This window comes from Ursus arctos, unplaced genomic scaffold (assembly GCF_023065955.2).
Source record: "Ursus arctos isolate Adak ecotype North America unplaced genomic scaffold, UrsArc2.0 scaffold_21, whole genome shotgun sequence".
Lineage (NCBI taxonomy): Eukaryota > Metazoa > Chordata > Mammalia > Carnivora > Ursidae > Ursus > Ursus arctos.
In genome coordinates this window covers 22,024,424-22,045,912 of record NW_026622886.1, presented here as the reverse complement: position 1 = coordinate 22,045,912, position 21,489 = coordinate 22,024,424, and the positions used below count along the sequence as shown (strand labels likewise).

Below are 21,489 nucleotides of genomic sequence, written 5' to 3'. Positions count from 1 at the left end.
CCTACCTCTGAGACCTTGGGGGAGTTACTTTATCTCCTGAGCATCCGTTTCTCTATCTGCGAAATCCTGGTATATACAGTAGATAGTATATCTGTGTTAGGATGAAAACGTTAATACGTATACTAAGTGCCGTGGAAATTTGCTGTTATTATTTGCTATTTTTATATTTGCTATTTTTATTTTATATTTGCTATTAGTATTAAATTCAAAACTCTTTGACTACAAGGTCTTGCATGGCTTGGCCTGTCCGGTGTCCCCTTCCTCCATTTCATATCCACGTGCTCTTCTGCTGCACTGGCCATCTTTAATTTCTTATGCTCCTTGTTCTAGAAGACATTTGCATGTATGAGTTGTTCTGCTTGGAGTTCATTCCATTCCTCATCTTTCTTTCCCCAATCTTATTTTATTCTATTTTTTAACAGCACAGTAAATCCATGAAGAAAAAGCATGTATACACTGAGATCCTCGTTGACTCATTGATATTCACTTAAGGATGAAGATATAATTGTTCCTTTTAGCATACAAAAATTAATGCAGATTTTTGTGTAAATATTAATAGGGTCTGGGATAGAGTCACAGTGAGGTCTCCATCCCAAGAAATTGAAGTGACTTTAGATTGTTCTCATGTTACAAAACTGACCTTAAAAATGCACAAGAAAAGTGTTTGGGAGCAGCTTCCTGACTCTTGACTTACCAGTGGTAATAGTACAGCTAAGGAAAGAAAAAATGAAATGAAGAGGGTGGCAGCCTGAAAAAAATTCAAGTTCAGGAAAGAATGGCTTATTATTGTGGCCAACATTGTTTGGAGGAGAGAAATATTAAATTTGTTGAATATACACAAAAGTCACTGAAGAGATCATCTCTGGTATCAAAAGAAGTTTTATTGACTCTCCTCAGGGGCTAGATGAAAATAACTAGCATGGATTGAATATTCACTGTGTGAGAGACGGCATGTCCTTTCCATTGAGTTACATGTAATTATCAGAAGAACTCATGTAGCAGGTACAGTATTGTGCACATTAATAGATTTGTAAACTGAGACCAGGGATGGGTAAATTGTCAGAGGTTACATGATTTCTAAGTAGTAAGGCCAGGATTTGAATCTAATTAGAGCTGCCACAAGACTGCCTTAATTTACTTAATTTTGATTCTGTACTCAGCCAAATAAATGTCTGCTGAATAATCTAGCTTCTTAGTAGGTACCTGCATTCTGAGAAAGAGGGATTCTGGATCATAGAAATGAGCCTTATGATCACGCGGAAATGCCTTCCCATGATAAATTCATAAATGGACTTCATCGAACAAATTTTAAGCCTCATCTAATTTTTGCTTTGGCATCCTTCATCAACCTACAATCTGATTTGATCATCACTGATGATGTTAGTCAATTGCTGATCCTATAGGCTGAAGACCATACCAAGGCATGTTGCCCTGTGGGAGCACTTGACAGTCATCCAGTCTTCCCCTGATATTGACAAGTATGAAAAATATCATATAACATCGATGTGGGTGGATTGTAAAATTCAAGTAGCATTTATTATAATTCTCACTTTTGTGAGAAAGAAGTATTATGTCAGAATGAAACTTTAGTCTGGTTGAACATGATGGCTAAGACAGTTCTATGTATTCACCACAGTTTCATTTTCCTCCTGGGCATTCAGCTCAAGTACATTTTCCACTTTCTTTGAATGTGGCTTAGGTCATGTGGCTAGTTTTAGCCAACTGAATGCAAAAGGAAGTCATGCAGCAAATCTGGTCCAAATTAGTGAGGAGCAAGGATACTTTCTCAATCTGTCAACAGAAGATACCAGTGTGACCTTGAAGTCCCAAGGTAAAGATGGTGAAGTTCTAGCATGAAAGAAGTTTGAATCCCTGAATAACTACTTGGAAGACTGTAACCTGTTGACCTGCGTTGGACAGTCATGTCAGCAAGATACAAATTTTTATTGTGTAGAGCCATTGGGATTTGGGGATTGTTTGCTGATGTAACTTGCCCTAATATACATCTTTTCAATTTTTGTTTTCTTATCCATTTCTTATTCATACTGAGGGAACTATTTTTTAATGCTTTTATGGGTTGATTTACCTAGCACGTATCACTGACTTTAGAAAAAAAATAATAAATGCCTATTTTTGTTGTCACTCTATTCTCTCTGATTTCTTTTTTATAAATAACTTTTCTTTGATCTTGCCGATTTGGTGGCGTACTTGCTGAAATAGTATACTACCACATTTGAGTGAATTCACCATTATTTCAATTTACTTATTTTTAAAGCTCAGTATTTTATTAACTGGATTAAATCAGAGTTAATAAATCTATATAAATCAGAGTTAATAAATCTATATAAGGAGTAAATATCTACAAGTCCAATATCAAAATTAGTTAATCACTTTCTATTTACTTCGAAGCCATAAAATCATAATAGTTGATATTGACTTGCTAGGATGTATTTCTGAAAACATGTGAGTTCTTTCATATTTTTAACAATCTATCCTAATAGATGGTGATTCATCATAAATTTGTAACTCTAAATGGTCACGCTTCTTTGTATTTAATATAATGTTTAAATGAAAATTTTAATGCAAAAAAGAGAGCTGATGATTTGAAGGTTTCATTTAATCATACCTTCTCTAATCCGTGTCTCTCTTCTGGGACCACAGTATTTTGTTGTTCACATGTTTATTTTCTCATTTCCTTTCTTTTTTGTCAGAAGTGGCAATATTCCATTTTTAGTTGCCAGAAAAAAATTCTACTTCAGTTTTATCCCAGTTTATTGAGGTCTTCATTCACCATCATCCTGTTAGGCTCCAGAAACTTAATAGATTTTCAATATCCGAGTTCTCACAAAATGTATCATCTAGTTCTAGTTGAATGTCTCTAAATAATATTGGTAGGGAACTTTGGCAAAGGCTTTAGACACATCTAATAACAAAGCCAGTTCACATTCCCTTTCCCCTTACTGTCCTTGTTCCCCAAGTAAGGATGCCAGAAAGACAATTTAGTGTAGGCTGAAATCAGTAATCTCATGAGGATACGGGTAGGGGGAAAGTCAATCACAGTAATTGAAAACAAGAAGTTGGACTGAAAACTAAGAGATTTGGAACCCTCTAGACTCTAGTTGTTTTTTGTTTTTTATGATGGAGTAATTTCGTATTTTTCTTTTAAATTTCAATCTTTCTTATGCTAACGCAAAGCAAATTGTTCCTTCTAACACAGACTTTATCGATTCACAGAGCATAATAAGCCATGCCTTTTCATATGTAGAACTTCTCTACATGAAATTGCTATTCACTCATGGTGATGATGATGATGATGTATATATCATCAGAGGGTAATAATAGACATTTTGAATAGGCTAATATGTGCACTGATAAAGGATGTCTCAGGGAGGACCAGCTAATAGCCAATCATTTTTGAAAGAGATAATTAGTATGTTAATTTGTTTCTGCTGTCCAATTTCAATGGTAAAGCCTTACACAATTTTACAAACTTAGAAATCTGACTTTATCTTTTAGGGCAGAATTACTTTAAACCCCAAAATTGTACTAAACCAGAAAGCTGACCTGAATCTTCCTACTGCCACCAGTCTCTGTAGCCTCCGTAGTCTCACCTGAGAAGCTATTATGATCAAAAGATTGTTGATAACCATAGAACCAGAACAAAGGACTCTAGGTAAATCACCTCTGCAATAGCATGAGGCAAAGGAAGAACTGTTTTTCAAGGTATCGGAATCTTTAACTTTCTTGACAAGCATAAATTTTTGCTATTATTACTATGATTGAATCACCCTGCCAATAGGAGAAGGCTGCCGAATAGTAGTTAATTGACCTTGAAAATATTTGATTTTATGATCTTTCTTTTTTTCTCTCAGTACCAAATGTACCAATTCCCTTCAACTTCCTTTATGTCTTTTTATATGTTATAGATTCAATATAGTTTTAGTGGAAGGATTTTTATCTTAAATGTCCTGGATTTTAATTTCTTTGATATTTATGTCTTTACTCAGAGTTTTGATATCATAACTCCAAAGAAAACACACAAGAAAAGTTGATCCAGCCTCAATATCTTTTATATATATTTTCTGTATTCTTCTTCTCATATATTACAGTTAAGAAATGGAGTGTATAATATATATTTGCAACCACTTATTTTGAGCAGAGAGACTGGCATGGTGTCACTGTGGTTATCTTTTAGAGTTCATCTATCTGCATCTCATACTGGCTGCATTGACATCAAAACCCAGTGGTTGCACAACCTGGTGGGTGACAACATTACCAAGCAATAATTCTTGCACTATTTCCATGCCTGTGTGTGTGGACTTTAACAAACACTAGGTAAGCCCATGTATTCCTGGCAAACTCAAGACAAGGTTAACCAGAACTTGTCCTAGGTGTATTGAAATGATGAATTTGTAGAATTGGGGAAGATCCAGTGAAAACTGGAATATTAAAAGGGAGTCAGGCAGGAAAATAACAGGTCAATTTCAATCTTAGATTAGATATTAGTGTGATGGGAGAACATGTTCAGGGTAGGATTACCCAACTCAAAAATATGACAAGTTCCAAAAAATGTTTGAACAATGTTACTTCTGGAAGACTTACAATTTACTAATCTTTTAAAAAAATGTTAAGATTTTGTTTATTTATTCATTTGGGAGGGGAGGGGCAGAGGGAGAGTGAGAATCCCAAGCAGACTCCGTGCTGCGTGTGGAAGTTCAGTCCCAGGACCCTGAGACCATGAGTTGAGCTGAAATTAAGAGTTGGATGCTTAATGGACTGTGCCACCCGGGTGCCCATAATTTACTAATTTTTTAAAGATTTATTTATTTATATGAGAGAGAATGAGTGTGAGTGGGGAGAGGAGCAGAGAGGGAGAATCTCAAACAGACTCCCTGATGAGCGAGGAGCCAACTCAGGCTTGATCTCATGGCCCATGAATCATGACCTGAGCCGAAATCATGAACCAGCCACTTGGTCGACTGAGCCACCCAGGTGCACATATATATATATATATATATATATATATATATATATATATGTCCCTGTGTTAGATGCCACAAGACAAAATCTATAGGACTATGTTAGAAAAACAAAAGTCTGGATCAGAAAGAAATGAGAAGGCATACCTCTAGCACACAGTCCTAGGGCAGTATGGCATCCAAAGTAAATGTGGATTGAAATAATTCAGAAAAAAACAAAACAAAAAACAAAAAACCAACAACAACTGACTCACACTAAAAGAAGAGCTGAGGGAAGTCAAACACCTGATCTGGGCCCGTCCGGAGAGATTCTGATTTCAATAGTTTGAGGTGTGGCCTAGGCATTAGGACTTCTAAAAGCTCTAGAGGTGATGAAAAATATGTGGCCGAAGTTGAGAACCTTTACACTAAGAGAGGAAATGTACTCCACTGGAAAGGACGTGGAAGACAGAAATGCTAATTAAGTCCTGGAACTTTGAAAGGTTAGTTAAGTCTTGATGAGAATGTGGTAGAAGGATTGTTTTACCCTGGCTCCCAGGGGCCAGAGACTTCACAAACATTCATGACAGCTTCAGTTCAAGAATCTGCTGAGGTTGATGCCCCGGCTGAAAGAAAACATGGGGAAGAAGAGAAAGCTCTCTGGGAGGTAGACTTCTTGGATTCCAGAGCAGGAAGCCAAGGAGAAGCCACTGGCATAGCTTTCAGGCTGAAGAACCCCCACCGGCCGAAAATTCTTGCTCACAAGATCATCTGTCACCTGAGAGAATACACAAGGCAGCATCAGGTGCCAGAAACCCGGGGTTAGCAGGAAAATAAACTTTCAAAGGCTTTGAGTTGAGTATGCAAAAAGAGGAGGAAACTTCTGATTGACCTGGTGACTGGGCTGGCCGCCATCATATGTTTTAAAAACATTCTGGAAAACAGGAGTGTCTCAAATGCTGGTCTGAGAAAAGAGCCATTATATTAGGGGATGTTTCTTAATTCAGTGCTGCTCAAACCACGGATCCCTCAGAATGACCAGGAAGAGTTAAATCCCTGATCACTGGCCCTCTGGAGTTTCTGATTCATTAGGTCTGGGGTGGGACCTGAGAATTTGCATTCCTGACCAGCTCCCAGGTGATGCTGATATTGTCCATTCAGGAACTACGTTTTGAGAACAGCTACTCTTAAGAACGGTGCAAGAGTGCCATAATTTAACTCCTGATGGAAGATTTCTCTGAGTGTTTGAGCTCAAAATTTGCAAACCAGGGACAATAAACATAAGCTGACCAACATCTGGATGAGGCTACACCAAGATTTTTTTTCCCATCTACTAATTTTTCTTAGGTACCACCCAGTCTCTGCTTGAGTGTCTGCCCACACTATGTACTGGTTTTGGGGAATATACTTTTGCTCAGAATAATTATTTTGCAGACTCAGGATTAACTTGTTCTTTAAAATAGGGTCAGTTTTGTGATAATTCTGTGTGTGCACTTAATGCTCTACTCTTTTTAATATTAAGGTCATGGGACAGTTGGTAATGAGCTAATAACAAAGGCTGTGCCTCTGAAGGAACTACGTGTACCTGGAAGAATGCACTCATGTTGTCATTACTGACAGTCCAGCTTGGCCCAGGCAAGATGAAGAGAAAGCAAAAGGAATTAGAAAAAGGAAGTTTTGGACTATCTATTCTTTGGGTTTTTAAATCAAAGTCAAGCAATTCTGATTTTGTGCAGTAATCTCTTTGGATTTAAACAAGTTAAGACTTTAATTTGCAGAAGAGGTTAATCTGTAATTATCTTTCCTCAAAAACTTTGCAGAAGTAGGGGAAATATATACATATTTGTGTTATCTTGATGTTTCTGGAATTTTTTTTTTTTTGAGTATATTTACTTAGCATTTAATTTCATTTCGGAGTCTTTCCTAAGCCCTATTATTAATGTGGCTGGATATAATTTGAGGTAGAACCTAGAACTGGGGGTAAAATGTCAATCTCAGGTACAGGAAGGCCTTTGAGATAAATTCATTGATGCTCTTGGATCCAGTTTAGAGCTTCTGAGATCAAAATCTACATTCCGTCAGAAGACACCTAAGAGTGGTGGTTGGCATGGGGGTGGGTCTCATAAAGGCAGGGGCATGATCGTCCTAAAAATGGGAAGTTTTTTGTTGAAGGGAAGAGTTATATTGAACTTAATAGTTAAGCTTAATGGCTTAAAGGCTGCCATCCTGGGAAGTGGGTGTATCCTCTGTTGGCTCCTTTACTCACGCTTCCTGAGGAAGAATGACTAGGCTAATTGGTGGGTGGGAGAAGATACTAGGCCTGAGTGGTTCACCCTCCCTTTCAGCGGAATTTCCTGCCTGTCAAGAAATACCGTTTTGGCCCTCTGTGCACTAAGATTTACTGGATCAGGCACTCATCTGAGGACTGTGGTTAACCACCGTTGCCTAAGACTGATGGCTTATCTACTTCTGGAATTTTATATTAGGCTGCTCATTATTGCTTCATACCTAAGTTGTGTATTTCAATCCAGTCTTTATCCATAGTAAAGGAGATATTTTGAACTATTTGTCTGAGTTTCATTTCTGTTACTGAACTGGGTCTGAAGTTAGGCAGTACATTAGGAGGAATTTTTATGGGGTCTCTTAAAACCTAACACCAATTGCCCAGAAAAAATTCAGTATTATATGTATCTATATGTGTTACAGTACAAAATAATATGCATTTTTATATATGTACCTGATTCCTGGCTTCATATTATGTTCCCAACTCTTGTTTCTTTTTTCTTTGCTTCACTTTCTTAATTTATATTTTTCATGAAATAATGTAAAATAATACATACTTAATAATATATATTTTATATATATGTAATCTGTATACATATACAAGATGTGATATTGTGGAGAACATAACACAATATACAGTGTATTATATAGTTTTAGAAATTATTTTATGAGATGATACTGATGTATGCAGATTATATATTTTATCTATGTCTACATTATTTACTATATATCTATATATCTATTGCTGTACACATTACAGCTTTTATTCATGTAAGCAGCCTCAAATACTGTGGTGGATAAACACACAAGTAAAATCACATGTCTCAGGTTTGCTGTCAGGTCTGCAACTGAGGACGGATTTGGGGCATAATTTCTCAGCATATATATTTTGTGACAGAATTCATAGAAGCCTTTATGTCTCACAAGATAACTACAGATCTTTTATATATATATATAAATATATATAAATATAAATATATATATATGATAACTACAGATCTTATACACACACACACACACACACATCTTTTTTCACTTCCTCTACTGTGTTGAAGAGATGTATTTGTAAGACAAGTAGACTGAGAGATACTGAGGGACAGAGAAGACCTGGTGTGATCTACCTGCCCCAGTTCTTGGCTCCCAGCAAAAGACCGGAAGGCAGATCTAAAGTGAGCTCATGCCCGCTGCAGTGAGGCTTAATTACAGCTGAAATCCCACCCCTTGCGTGAAGGCTTCCCTGCCCCCCGCACGGTGCATGGGCTTCAGTGGCTATTGCCTGAATGAGTCATTTGATGACAAAGCTACTAAACTTTATGAAACATTTACCGTGTGCCGAGCTCTACGTTAAGCAGTTACCAAGTGTGTCTTACCTCATTCTCATGAGGTAGCTTATAAACAGGAAGCTGAAGCTCAGCAGGCTTGTACGATTTTCCAAGGTTGTACAGTGGTGTCCAGACCTGGGACTGACACGCAGGGAGTCTCACTCCAGGACCCATGTCACTCAACACTGCGACAAACCACATCTTAAGGATGAAACAGGTTTCTACATGAGAAACACCCAAAGCCAGTGGTTTCTTTCATGATTCTTCGTAGTGTGTGCTTTAATAGTTTAAATGCCCAGGCAAAGTCAGGTCTGGGAAGAAGGGTCCCCACCGATATAGTCACTCGGATTAGGAGGCTCGCTGGTGTCAGTCAGTTCCTAACCAGGCCCAGGCCTTCAGCAGATAATATTTAAATTATAGGACTGCTTCTCATTAAAAAAAAAAAAATGGATTTTCACTCTAACACAGACTAAGGTGTTTGTTAAACAGAATGGAATTTTAAATTTATCTTTTTCCAAAATTGTCCCACACAGTTGATAATAAATCATGAAGCTATTCCTTGTCATTACCATTATGTCAACAGTTGGCTTCCAAAGGCGTTAAAAGGCTCTGAGGTCGTCAGCCTGGTTACTAAAGATGTATTCTTAGGGGTTTCATAGGCTGGCATGTGGATATCTTCAGTGCAATGGAATTCTTCCCTAAACATTGCGCCTGGTGCTCAAATTGATTTAAGTGACCCATGCTAATTATCTAAAAGAATGTGACTGTGAAGACTGGCAATGAAAGCTGTATCTTACTTTCTATTTTATCTTGAAAATGGGCAAGGAAGAAATGTGTTTGGCAAAGATTGCTCAATCGCCACATTTCTCACAAAGCAGCTTTTAGTTCAGAAGGATTGTCTTACCTTTCGCTCCTTTAAATACTTTGACAGCTAAGACAGATGCTTAGATATTGTGTTAGTTATAATCGCTTGAAAATTCTTGCTTTTGTGATTCCTAGCAATCAAATTACTTAATTCCAGGGGAGAGAAAGCTCAACATTGGACACAGCTAAAAGAAGTAAAGATTAAAGAGAAGAAAAAGGAAAATAATGGAAGCTTTTAATGCCAAAGTCTTTCTGCTTTGGCATTGAAACAATCTGGTTTAAATTTTACTCTGAAACTTACTAGCTGAATAACCTTGAGCAAAATTCTGATCCTCAATTGCTCTTAATAATAATAATAGAATAATTTATCATTTCAAGGGAAAGTTGTGAGGATTAACTTACGTTTGTGGACTCATAAATAAGGTATAATGCAAATACAACCGAGTCACTGACAAAGACCCCCAGTGTTCTTTTGTTTCCTGATGAACCTGTATCATCGTGTATGTTTGTTACTACATTTTTAAAAACTTTCCAATAGTTTTAAAATAACATTCAAAAAGTGTAACACTGTTTTTAAAAGAAGCATATGGTAAGTCAATCAGACAACCATATTAAAAGCTCATCAGCAAAATTCTTCCCTCCCTTCCTCCAGAGTGTCTTTGGTGAAGAGGGAGAGTGAAGGGAAAGGTTAGCTTTTATTTGTTCCCAAATTCTGAAAAGAACATTTAATTCAGGTTGAGTTTAAGTTATTTCTTCCAATAAAAAGTGCTTTATATGCAAACCATAAGTTTGAAACTTTAAAATGTATAAATTGGCCAAAGTGAGACATCCTTTCAAATATAAGGATAAAAGTATTCCGTGCCTTCATCACCAGAGGAAATAAATAGTAGAAATATTACTAATTTAATTACTTGTTCAGAAAATACAGAGATAGTTTTTGAAATAAGCTACCTGTTAGCATTACCAAAGTTCTATACCAATTTATTATATTTAGATAACCTAATTAAAAATACTTTTTATATACCATTATCTACAGTGGACATTCATTCAATAAGTAGCCCCAAATTAATTTCATTCTACTTAAGCAATTTCTAGTGTTACAGGGCATCAACATTTATTCTAAAATTATTTGCATTGCACCATATTGCCATGATGGCAACTGAAAAGAAACCATTGTTCAACTGTTACTGGATACAACTGAGTTTGTTCACTGAGTTTTTGTCCATTTCTACAATTCCGCTAAATGTAATTTTCATTCCTTTGATGGTTCTTACAGGTTCTTCATCTCTGAAACCTATTTTTTAAGCTTAATGCATTTGTTTCAATGGAGGTTTTCTTTCTAAGGATGATTTTAAACAATTTAGCTACTTGTTCTCTTTATGAAAGAGGAAAAAATGGGCTAATTTTAAGATCAACAGAGAGTAATAGCAAGGAAAGCATCTCTCATTCAAAACATTTCCTATTGGTCAATTATTACCGATAACCCGTTATTAGTTGCTCTTGTTATTTATTTACGGAAGTATATGAGGCAGTTCTAAAAGCATGTGTGGTAATGCTTCAATCTATACAAAGACATTACGATGATAAGAAAGTAAAGCTGAGGAAAGTAATATAAAATGAGGAGGGGCGCCTGGGTGCCTCAGTCAGTTAAGCGCCCAACTCTTGGTTTCGGCTCAGGTCATGATCTCATGGGTCCTGAGATAAAACCCCGCCTCAAGCTTCTTGCTCAGTGGGGTGTCTGTTTGAAGATTCTCTCCCTCCACCCCTTCCCCCACTCATTCTCTCTCTCTCTCTCTCTCATAAATAAATCTAAATAAATAAATAAATAAATAAATAAATAAATAAATAAAATGAGGAAAGAATAAGGCAAAACTTAGGCCCCGGATTTCTGAGCAAAATGACAAGCACAGTTAGTTACAAGATGTAGAGCCCAAAAAATAAGCAACTTCCTTAAAATTTGCAATCCACTTGGACACCGAGGCCTGAGAGAAATTTCTACTCCATATGATCCTGGAGAGAATTGTATGTCATCATGGAAATGCCCTTCATACTGTCCCACATTAAATACAATCAAGTGCTCCACGTAGCTTGTACTATAACATTCATGGTGTCTACTGCAGATTAAGTAAAAGTAATTCTATAAGGGTAAAGTAAGGATAGGGCAGGATCAGTCTGATTGGATGGAGCCAAGGAGAACTTACTGCAGGAATGGTAGTTTATATCCTCCATAAATATTAGCATAGCCACTGAGGACTTTTCTGGGCAAAAGAAATAACTCATGGGCAGGGCCAGTGTTTATCTTACACCTAAGAGAAATGAAAAATCAATAACCCCAAAACTATACAACAAAAATGGAAACACCAAATACCTACCTTAGTCAAAAACACTGACTCAATTTAAGTCAATCAGAGAATACCAAATTTTGAACTGTGTTCTGATGAAATCTTCAAAGAAAATAGCAAAATGTTTCTCTGCATTCCAAGCCACCAAATATGTATGATTCTACATATCTGTATCTATATAGAGAGTAAATAGATAGATAGATGATAGATAGATAATAGATGGCTAGCCCATAACATAGATATACTATGTTGAAGAATGCCTATCTACAATTATTCTTTGAAGTAGTTGACTTAAGCCATTGTTTTTCACAGTAATTAGGTAAGTCAACTGTCTATCAAGGTTACTTCCAGTTTACATTATTCACCCATAGAACAATGCTTTCTTTCTCTTTTAGCAATGTGGGAGCACCAGCATTCAGTTCAACTAAAACAAATATCAAGTTAAAAGGACAATTTGGAAAACGGTAGAAAACAGAGGGAGGATAGTATAATTTTTTATTAACCTGCTGGAAATTATTTTCTGATATGAGAAGATAATATCACCATAATTATATGTCATTAATAACTATAATCTTAGTCAAGTTACTTACCTACTCTTTATCTCAATATTCTCATCTATTCAACGAAAATGACAATAGCACTTCCTAGTTTTGTTGTCAGAAATGAGATCATGTATGTGACAGGCCGAGAATAGTACTCAGCGTGTAATAAGTGCTCAATCAAGCTTAGCTAATATTCATCAGAAAACAAAAAGTTCATATTTTGGTCTTATAGCTTATATCCAATTCCTACTTATACCATTAAAGTAAAATAAAAGCTAAGTAAAAAAAACCTGCAACAATTTTATATTATACCAGCAAATTTATCTATTATCCATTGGGTAACATAGAGCATCATGATAGAATTGTTGGGCCTCCGATCTGTTCCTAATATAGAATCCAGATCCTGGATATTCTAAATAATCAGAAATCATATAAATCAGCAGTCTGGACTACTGTTACTGCATAAGACTTTCAAAACCAGAAATTCTTTCATGACCCTTTCTAATCACTAGGGAGGTAATGAATATACTACCACCAGTAGAAATCAACAAAGCCCTATTGAGATTCTAACTCTGGGATTTGGGGGATGATCTGGCTTATTTCTAGATAAATCATTGGATTCATAAATGCAAGCCTTGCAGCAGTATAATTCAAATTTGGGTTTCAGGAAAAAATTTACATTATTACAGATTGTATTCATTTTCTATGGCTACAAGACAAATTACCATACACTCAGCAGTTTAAAACTGGCAGTTTCTGTGGGTCAAGTCCAGGGATGGCCTGACTGGGTTCTCTGCTCAGGGTCTCACAAGGCCCAAGTCAAGGTTAATGGCCAGGGCTGTGATCTCATGTGAAGCTCTGGGTTCCTTGTACCTATAGGGCTGTGGTTTCCATGTGCTCAGTGGCTGTCAGTTTCTCTCAAAATTTAGAGACTTCCTGCATTCCTTGTTATGGGGACCCATCCATTTTTAAAGCCAGCAACATATAGTTTCCCTTGCCTTGAATTTCTCTCATGCTTCAAAATTTGTCCCTGACCTCAAGACACTGTTATAAAGGGAGCACAAGTATAGGTCAAGCCAACCAAGATAACTTCTCTTTTTGAATTTCAGTTATGCCATATAAAATAACCTAATTATAGGAGTGATATTCCAATATATCCATGATGTTAAGAATTATAGAGGGCTTGGACAGACCAGTGGATGGGTCATTTAGGGGACATCTTAGAATTCTGCCTACCTCATATGTCAGAGGCCTTAAGGAGTAATTGTTCAAAGCCTGGAAAGTTTACTATATTGGCCTACGATGCCAAGTGCTAGAATTTAGAAGAAAGAAACTGGTATATATTTCAGAAGCATTGTTCAGTTATTCTGTAAATTTGGAAATTTAAAATATAAGGTTGCCTTTTCTATAGATGAAAAATAAATTGTAGGCTAAGATAGGCAGAACCAAACTCTTGGCATTGAGGACAAAAAACTAAAGAACCCAATCCCACCATTCTCCATGTGCTTTGTTTATCATGAATTTTTCATCAACTGTCCCTTATATGGGTATGTTACCAGCGTTCATGCAAAAAATATCACATAGGATCAAGAACATATGTAACATATAGAACAATTACTCTGAATTTATAAAGATGAGACAAATAAGGTTATCAGGAGTTGCCAGAATCTGCATTTCCAAGACTAAGTTCTAGAAATTTATAATATGAGTAACTGTATCCTAGAATCCACTCACATGACTGGATCTATTGGCTTTATTTCACATCTTTCTATAAGGAATTATATATTCTTTGTTTGTAAAGCAGCTTACACTAAAGATTTGTTAAGATCTGAGTTGACGTTCTGAATTTTGTTCCTCATGACATTTTATTTACTGTATCACAATGTTTTTGTTTTTGTTTTCATAGGTGGTGGGCGAGTGGGTTGGTTGATTGATTTTTGCTACTGGACCAACTTGGTAACGTTTAAAAAATATGCGTAGTTTGCTTTCAGATGTATTATGTTTTCATTATAACACAGACAAATATATATGTAGATATCTCTATATATATGTATGCATATCATGTATCTATAAGCTGGTTTTCTGATGATGACTTCATCACAAAAGATTATTAAATCAGCCTTGACTTACCTATTTCAATCAGCAACAAGAGATTACTTAGTAGCTCTCTGGGGCCTGCAGTTGTTAAGGATGCTGAGTTTGGCTAGGCCAGCGTGAAAATTTCAGATGCTTGAATGAGGGAAGGGAACACAACGCCACATATTTGGTACCTTGCAAGAAGGTTGCTATATCAGAATAAGCAAATACTGGGGAAGGGTTGTATACTAAATCCTCTTTCTAGAGATACACTTATTAACTTAAATTTCTTGATGGCAGAAAAAGCTTCAGAATCTCATGAGAATGTCTGTGCAGCAAAAAGGGGTTCTGACAGCAAGGAATGCCTTTAAAGAAGTCTGCTGATAAAGCTCCTCTCCTTCACAATTTTATCTAGGGCATCCTCGAGCATGCCCTAGAATCTGATCCCAGGCCTACTCAAAACAGGATTCACTTTTAGTACTCACCAAACCTCTTGACCCTATGAAATATCTTTTGGAGGCATGACAAGTTTAAACTACAATATTTAGTTCAGTAGATGACTGCAGATACATATGCAGTCTTTTTTTTTTTAAATATCTATGCGTGATGGGAAAAGAAGCAGCGCAGATGAGTTAAGCCCTGGAAAAGTTTCTCCTCATACTCTCCACTGATGCGTTAGATCGAAGAAGCAGGACCATGTACAGCAAGACTGGTGTTAATGACCATACACTCTACGGAAATGCCCTTAACATAACGGAAGACAACCAGCAAAACAATCAAACAGTGAACAAGGACTTGGAAAACAGAGTCACAACTTTGCAGAAGAAAAGCGGTCTTCTGATAACCCTAAAACTTTACTAAAAAGAGGGAAAGAGAAAGAGGGAGACAGAGTAGGAGTGGAGGGGAGGTAGGGCAAAAGAGGGAGAGAGACGGAAAGGAAAATGGAGTTGGGAAGAAGATGTGAAAACTATTGTGTTGCGCAAATTTGATTCTTGAATTTCATCAGGTAACATAAACAATAATGAGAACGTTTATCCTCTTAATAAAGATATAGCTAAGTTCCATTTAAATATATGCTTTTGTCCAAATATTTTATTTCCCCAGTTATCAAAAGTAATTATTCTAAGAAGATTTACACTTGAATGACCGCCCAAAATATGTTACGATCCTGTGAAGGTGATGTAATTTCCCTTTTGGTTGGTTTCTTCTTAATTAGTTTTTGTCAATGTTGTACATTAATTACACGCCAACATTTCAAGGTCTGTTTGTTTTCTGATTCAGAAAAATTAGTCTGTATCCTTTAGTTATGTAAAAAGCCTAACATTTAATTAGAAACATGTCATATCAGATTTATGTAATGGGCTGTAACCTTGCCAATGCCTACATTACCGCTGAGAGATAATCAGTCATTTCGGAAAGCACATTTACTCTTGGAATACAGTGGAGTTCCAAATCATTGTCCATTCTTTGCATTCTTTTTATTTTCTTCCAACTTATTTTAATCTCACATCTTTTTCCTTTGCCCCAAACCTCCCCAACTTCCTCACCATTGCATATGTATTATTTCCACTCTTCCTCACCGCCTGCTTTTTCCTTTAATTTTCTCTTGTTCTGATAGAAACTCTTTCTCGTTGTTGTTGTTTTAATTTTATGAGAAGATATAAAGGAAATGAAGTGAACTGTGAGAAAGCAAAAGCATGTCCCAAGGGTAACCTCCAACAGATTGAACACATTCCGGAGGAGAGGTTCCTATGGAATTATCAAGATGGAACATCTCTATTTATACATAACCAACAAACTATTTGAAAGGAGCGCATCTCAGTGATTCCCCATACTCATGCTTTTAAAAGTCTCAAGAGTGGGAGGAGTCAGTTACCTCAGCCTGAGCAATAGGTATGTTTTCATAGCTGTAGAAGTTATCCAGGTCCTCCGAAGCGGCATCGTATGTCTCTGAGCTGTAGTTGATGGGCTCTAGACGAGGAGCAGTCACAGCAGCATCCAAGAGGACAAGTCCCAGAACGAGTCTTGCTAACATTCTCATTTTTCAAGCTTTCCTAATCAAAAAAAAGGCCAAAATGTATACATATTTCATTGATAATAACTTATGAACACTTTTCACGAAATAGGAATGATAAATCAACGTCAGCGCGGTGGAGCTAAGCCGGTAGCTTTCCCTACAGGATCATGGGTAAACATGACACATGGACTTCTATGGATTCTGAAGCCTCATGATACCAATGTTCAAATTAATCAGAAACCTACCCACGGTTTTACAGTAGATACTGTAATTACGGTGAAATTAAGTTTCCTTCATAGAGAAACACAGAGAAAAGGGGATGTGGAGATATTGCAATGCACTTATTCACGAAAACTTTTGCATTAGAATTTTACCTTTTGCTAAGCTTTAAGTTTCTTTCATCGACTCTGGGAGTAGGAAGGAGGTGGAGGAAGGGGAGGAGGAGGAGGACTGTACCTTTTACTACATTTTACAGATGAGGAAACCAAAACAGGGTTGGCTGGTGACCTGACTGGGGCTCATAACTCTTCCTTGCACATTCAAACCTATGGCCTTTCCCGGACAAAATAACGAAGGTGTTTGTTTGTTTGTTTGTTTCCCCTTTTACTTCCTTGTTGCCTCTGGGTGTCGTTAATGTATATATAATGGAATATGTGTACGCATCAATATTTCATGCAATACTTTTCCAAACTTAACTAAATGGAGCAGAAAAGAAAATTATTTTTCCTTTAGTCCTTAGTGTTTTCTTTCAATTCTTAATAGCCATCTAAGCTTTAAACTCAGAATCAATAAGAATCGTGTCTAAAAGATACTATTTGGCAAGATTTCCTTAGAGGAGGATTTCCACACACATAAGATGAAAAAGTGTTTTGTTTTATAATTCTTTGTTAAGCACAATTCTCATTTTCCATGATAACATCCTGTTTTACGGGTGGATTCAATCAAAATCCTATCATTTTAATTATATTTATAATATATGAATAATATATTATACATGTATATATATGTATATATGTCTAACATATGTATAACATTTATAATTTTAATTATTTTAGTTCTGTATGTACACCTTTGAATACATTTTAGTTTAGAAAAAAAACTCTCACGTTTAATTTTAAACATCTCAGCTGGGCCTATCAAAAATGTGACCTGGTGGTCCTTTCCTGAGGAAGCAAAGCATTTGTAAAACTTTTTATCAAGCATGTCTAATTTTAAAGGTTTTGTATTTTGGGTACACTTCTTCGGTTTACTTCAAGAACAGAACCTCCAGTGTTTGTACGTATGCACACACGTAGAAGGGAATTCATGATAAATATTACTTTAAAACTTGAATGCACTGGCAGACTAACTGACCTTCAGTTACTTGAAAGAAAGTCTTTATGAAGCAGGTTTAGGCAGAGGGATATGAAATCCCTCTGAGAATAAGAAGCAGTACAAGGAGCTCCTTTTTATTCCCTCCTATGCTTTCTTCAAATCATTTTCTTATTCACACTGGATAAACGAAGCCTCTATTTTACTTGCCTTGGCCGGGCTCTTTGCAGGCTTGGGGATTTGGGACCGCTGTACGCAGTCACCAGCGAGGTCCTACTTAATCAAACAGTGTGATTTACAAATCTTCCAGGAACCATACTGCCCTTTTCAGGTGGGGAGCATTCACAGTGGTCACCGCTAACCTCGAAAAAATATTTTCCTTCGACATTTCTGGCACCTTTCATTGTTCAAAGTAATTGTGCACTTGCTGATTATTTTCCTCACTTCATACTTTTTATTTGATTGTCAGTGTCCACATTCTTAGAGCTTACTTGCGTTGTGCCTATCCTCTAGAGCTATCGGCGGTGAAAAGTCTGTGCAAAGCCTGGGACTGTGAAGAACACCTCTCGAGGTTTAGTTTTAAAAAAATGTTTTTTCCTTCGAGTGACTATACTAGTACTTAATGTAGTGTCTTTGTGGAGACTTTAAATTTGTTGTGCACTTCACACCATGTCACGATATTTTGAAAATTATGCTTCTATAAGACTTTAAAATATAGACCTTAAAAAGACATTCCAAATGCCTAATTCCCATAGGCTCATCAGTATATTTTTAAACATCTGAAATCTCCCCTTTTTCTTCTTTTGCATAATATTTCAATCAATACTAATCAATAGTGCCTGGTTATCCTGGCAAGAACCATGGTCTATGTCAGAAGACTTGCTTTAAGGAATATATTGGAAACTACTATAATTTTATTGGCATCCATCCTGACTATTAAGATCAACTATTTTACTGTATGCTATTAATTCCTGAGCTAATTCAAAATTTTGGATTTTCCAGGAATAACATAAACATAAAATAGCAAACTTAAACCCAACCCATTGCATCAAAGTTCACCATGAGATATTAAAGCAAGTTGAATTATTTCTTTAAAGAGTATTATACTAGAAAAAAAAGTCTCTGACCCAAGAAGAAAGCAAGTGTAAAAACTTACCTTTGGCTCCTACTTGGTGAAATGGCACGAAGTGACTGAGGACGCAGAGCCAGTAGTATTTGCCCCTGACCAATGGTTGTGAATTCTGGTCTGTGGGAGGTGGAATTTATAACACTCAATTTTCTGTTTGGAAAAGCTAACCTTGAGAAATGCTTCTCAGTCTTTAGAAACCCCAAATTACGTTATAGTCACTCCAAATAAGCAGTAGAATCCAAATGACATAATGTATAGAGCTCTTGAAATTATGTTAAAGGAGTTGTCATTGCCAAGGTGTCCCCTTAAACATTTTAAATGGAAAAAGTTGGTTTGACTATATTTCATCTATAACAAGTTCACCAATTAAGAAAAGTTAATGTACACAGTGATACTACAGATGACTATTTTTGAATCGTCCTAATAAATAATTTTCCTTGCATGTCTTAAATTACTTTCTTCACTTTTCATTAATGTTAACAGAAATTCAGTAAATGTTGCAAAAGCCTTACCTGTTTAATGTTGGGTAAGTAAAAAAGAAAAGAAAATCCAAATTATTTTGATTGCTTGGAATGCTCTGAGAGCAATGAAACAATAAACTCTCTGCACGCCCATTAAAAAAAAAAAAGTCCTGAAACAATGCATAAATATGATCTGAGAGTTTTGGGGGGGGGGAAGGCTCCTTTTTCCTCTCTTTTATCTATCAGAGCCAAACAAATCAAATTACATAAAAGCATTTTCCCCCCAGAATACAAGATTTGTTGTAGGCTCCTGATACCTGACATGGTTTGTGAAATTCAGCTTTATTACAGGTTTGGAGAGAAAATACGTTTGTATTAAACTTCCGTTCTTCGCCTCCATTCACACTGCGGAAGTTCTAGAGGAAGACAAAACTTGTACCATGCATTCTGGCTTCTGGCATGCTTTCCATATATCCAGGAGTCTGGTTCTGACCTGTGCATCAGGAGTCCTTTTTCCTTGACCAGAAGTGACTAGCTGCATTGAATTTTGAAAGTGCTTTAGGGCACACTGATGGAGGAGAAAGTCTGTCCTGAGGACTCTCACATCTCCTTCTGCCTTCCCTGCCATCCCCCCTCCCCAGCCCGAGCTTTGCTGCTCATGGATTCAGGGCGCTGACGGTCATTACCCTCATCACCCACACCTGCTTCCGCACTTGTACACGATTTGCTCTCAGTGTGCAGTATTTTTCTTGGGACCAGTTTATTTGTAATGGAAGCTGTGATTCTGGATGAAGTACAGAATCTACCAAGACCTCTCCAACAGCAGAGAGGCCATCCTGGGAAGTAGGGACTCCTTCCCTGCCTCCTTGCAGTGTCACATGATATGGAAGCTACTTTCAGAAGCGCTTCTGGAAAGAGAACTGAATCCAAGTTCCACACGGGCTCTGTCCCAGCAATGTCCCCCACTGTGTGTTAGAGCAGTGTATATGTTGCTAACTCTCTCAACACATTCTCCATCGGAGGACTTCTTCATTCACAGATGGGTGACACTCACACATTAAGTTATCCAGTGTCGCATGTGACACAAAGAGAAAACCAAATTGGGTCAAGTTCCCAGATGTTACTAAGCTCACCTGAGGGTTGAAAGTGAAGGTAAAAAGGCAGTGGTGTCTCTCAGTTTCTTAAATTCTAAGACCGTTGACCTGTCACTAGGTTTTAGGCTCTTTTAGGTGCTTTAGGATAAAAATAGATGAATAGGATAGCCATGAAAATACCTAAGATTTCTTCGTCTTCCACCGTTATTTAATCTAATACTCTGCACACATTGTCAGGTGACAAAGGTGTCATCTGTGTTTGTGCCTTCTTTTCTGAAAGGCTCTGGCTGAACCTATAAGATTCTATTTCCAGAAATAACATTTTCACACTATCCTTTAGTGACCTGTTGCCTTAAGTGACGTGGTTTTTAGGCTTCAGAACACTGTCTACTAATGCAGCTGTTTCATGACAGTTTGATAACTAAATTCTTTGTCCTAATATAGAATTGAAAGCAGAAATGATCATTCCCGAGTCTTGTCTTTTTCCAAATAGATAAGCCTTTCACTTTTCCTTATAAAACATGGATAATTTTAAAGTCCTTTCTCTTGGTCTTATTTGGACTCTCTCCAATATTTCAAAATCTATGTTGAACTGTGGGAGCGCAAATTTGTAACAGTCTCATGAGGACCTAATCTCTATTTAATAGCGAGAAGGATTAATTACCAGGTCCAGCCTTTCTTATCCTTGGTAAATATCTTTTAGTTTCATGATAATTTTCTTAATAGAGCCTGAGCTTGGTTATCAGAAACCCTCAGGGGATCAGTTATTAAGACTAGTTGCATTATCTAGTAACTGAGGCTTTCTGGCTTTATCTCTCTAAGCCCCAAAACATTTTACAAATCCTTTTGGCTACAATGCTTAACAAAATTAATTAAACATCATCTTGCTTGCTTAAATGGAATTACTTTGAAACAGAATGGTCAATGATGCCCTTTGTTCTGTAGAGTGGTGAAGAGAGAGGAGCCCTCTGAGGACTGCACATGGCTGTCTGTCCCTGTCCTCAGCCCCAAAGGCCCACATCAGCACAAGCGACAGGAGGGTGTAGATATCCCACCCCACTGATTATAAGGAATAAAACCATTCCCCAAA

At 36.9% G+C, this 21,489-nt stretch overlaps 1 protein-coding gene across 1 annotated transcript in view; it reads right to left on the bottom strand.

Annotated features, from left to right (window-relative positions):
- The window catches only part of EPYC (epiphycan), a 33,195-nt gene extending 16,759 nt beyond the window's left edge, over window positions 1-16,436 (bottom strand). The window contains exon 1 of the mRNA XM_026499916.4: window positions 16,264-16,436. Coding sequence (XP_026355701.4) covers window positions 16,264-16,428 — 165 coding nt within the window. The 5' untranslated portion in view covers window positions 16,429-16,436. The remainder of the gene's footprint in view (window positions 1-16,263) is intronic.
- Between the last annotated feature and the right edge of the window lie 5,053 nt (window positions 16,437-21,489).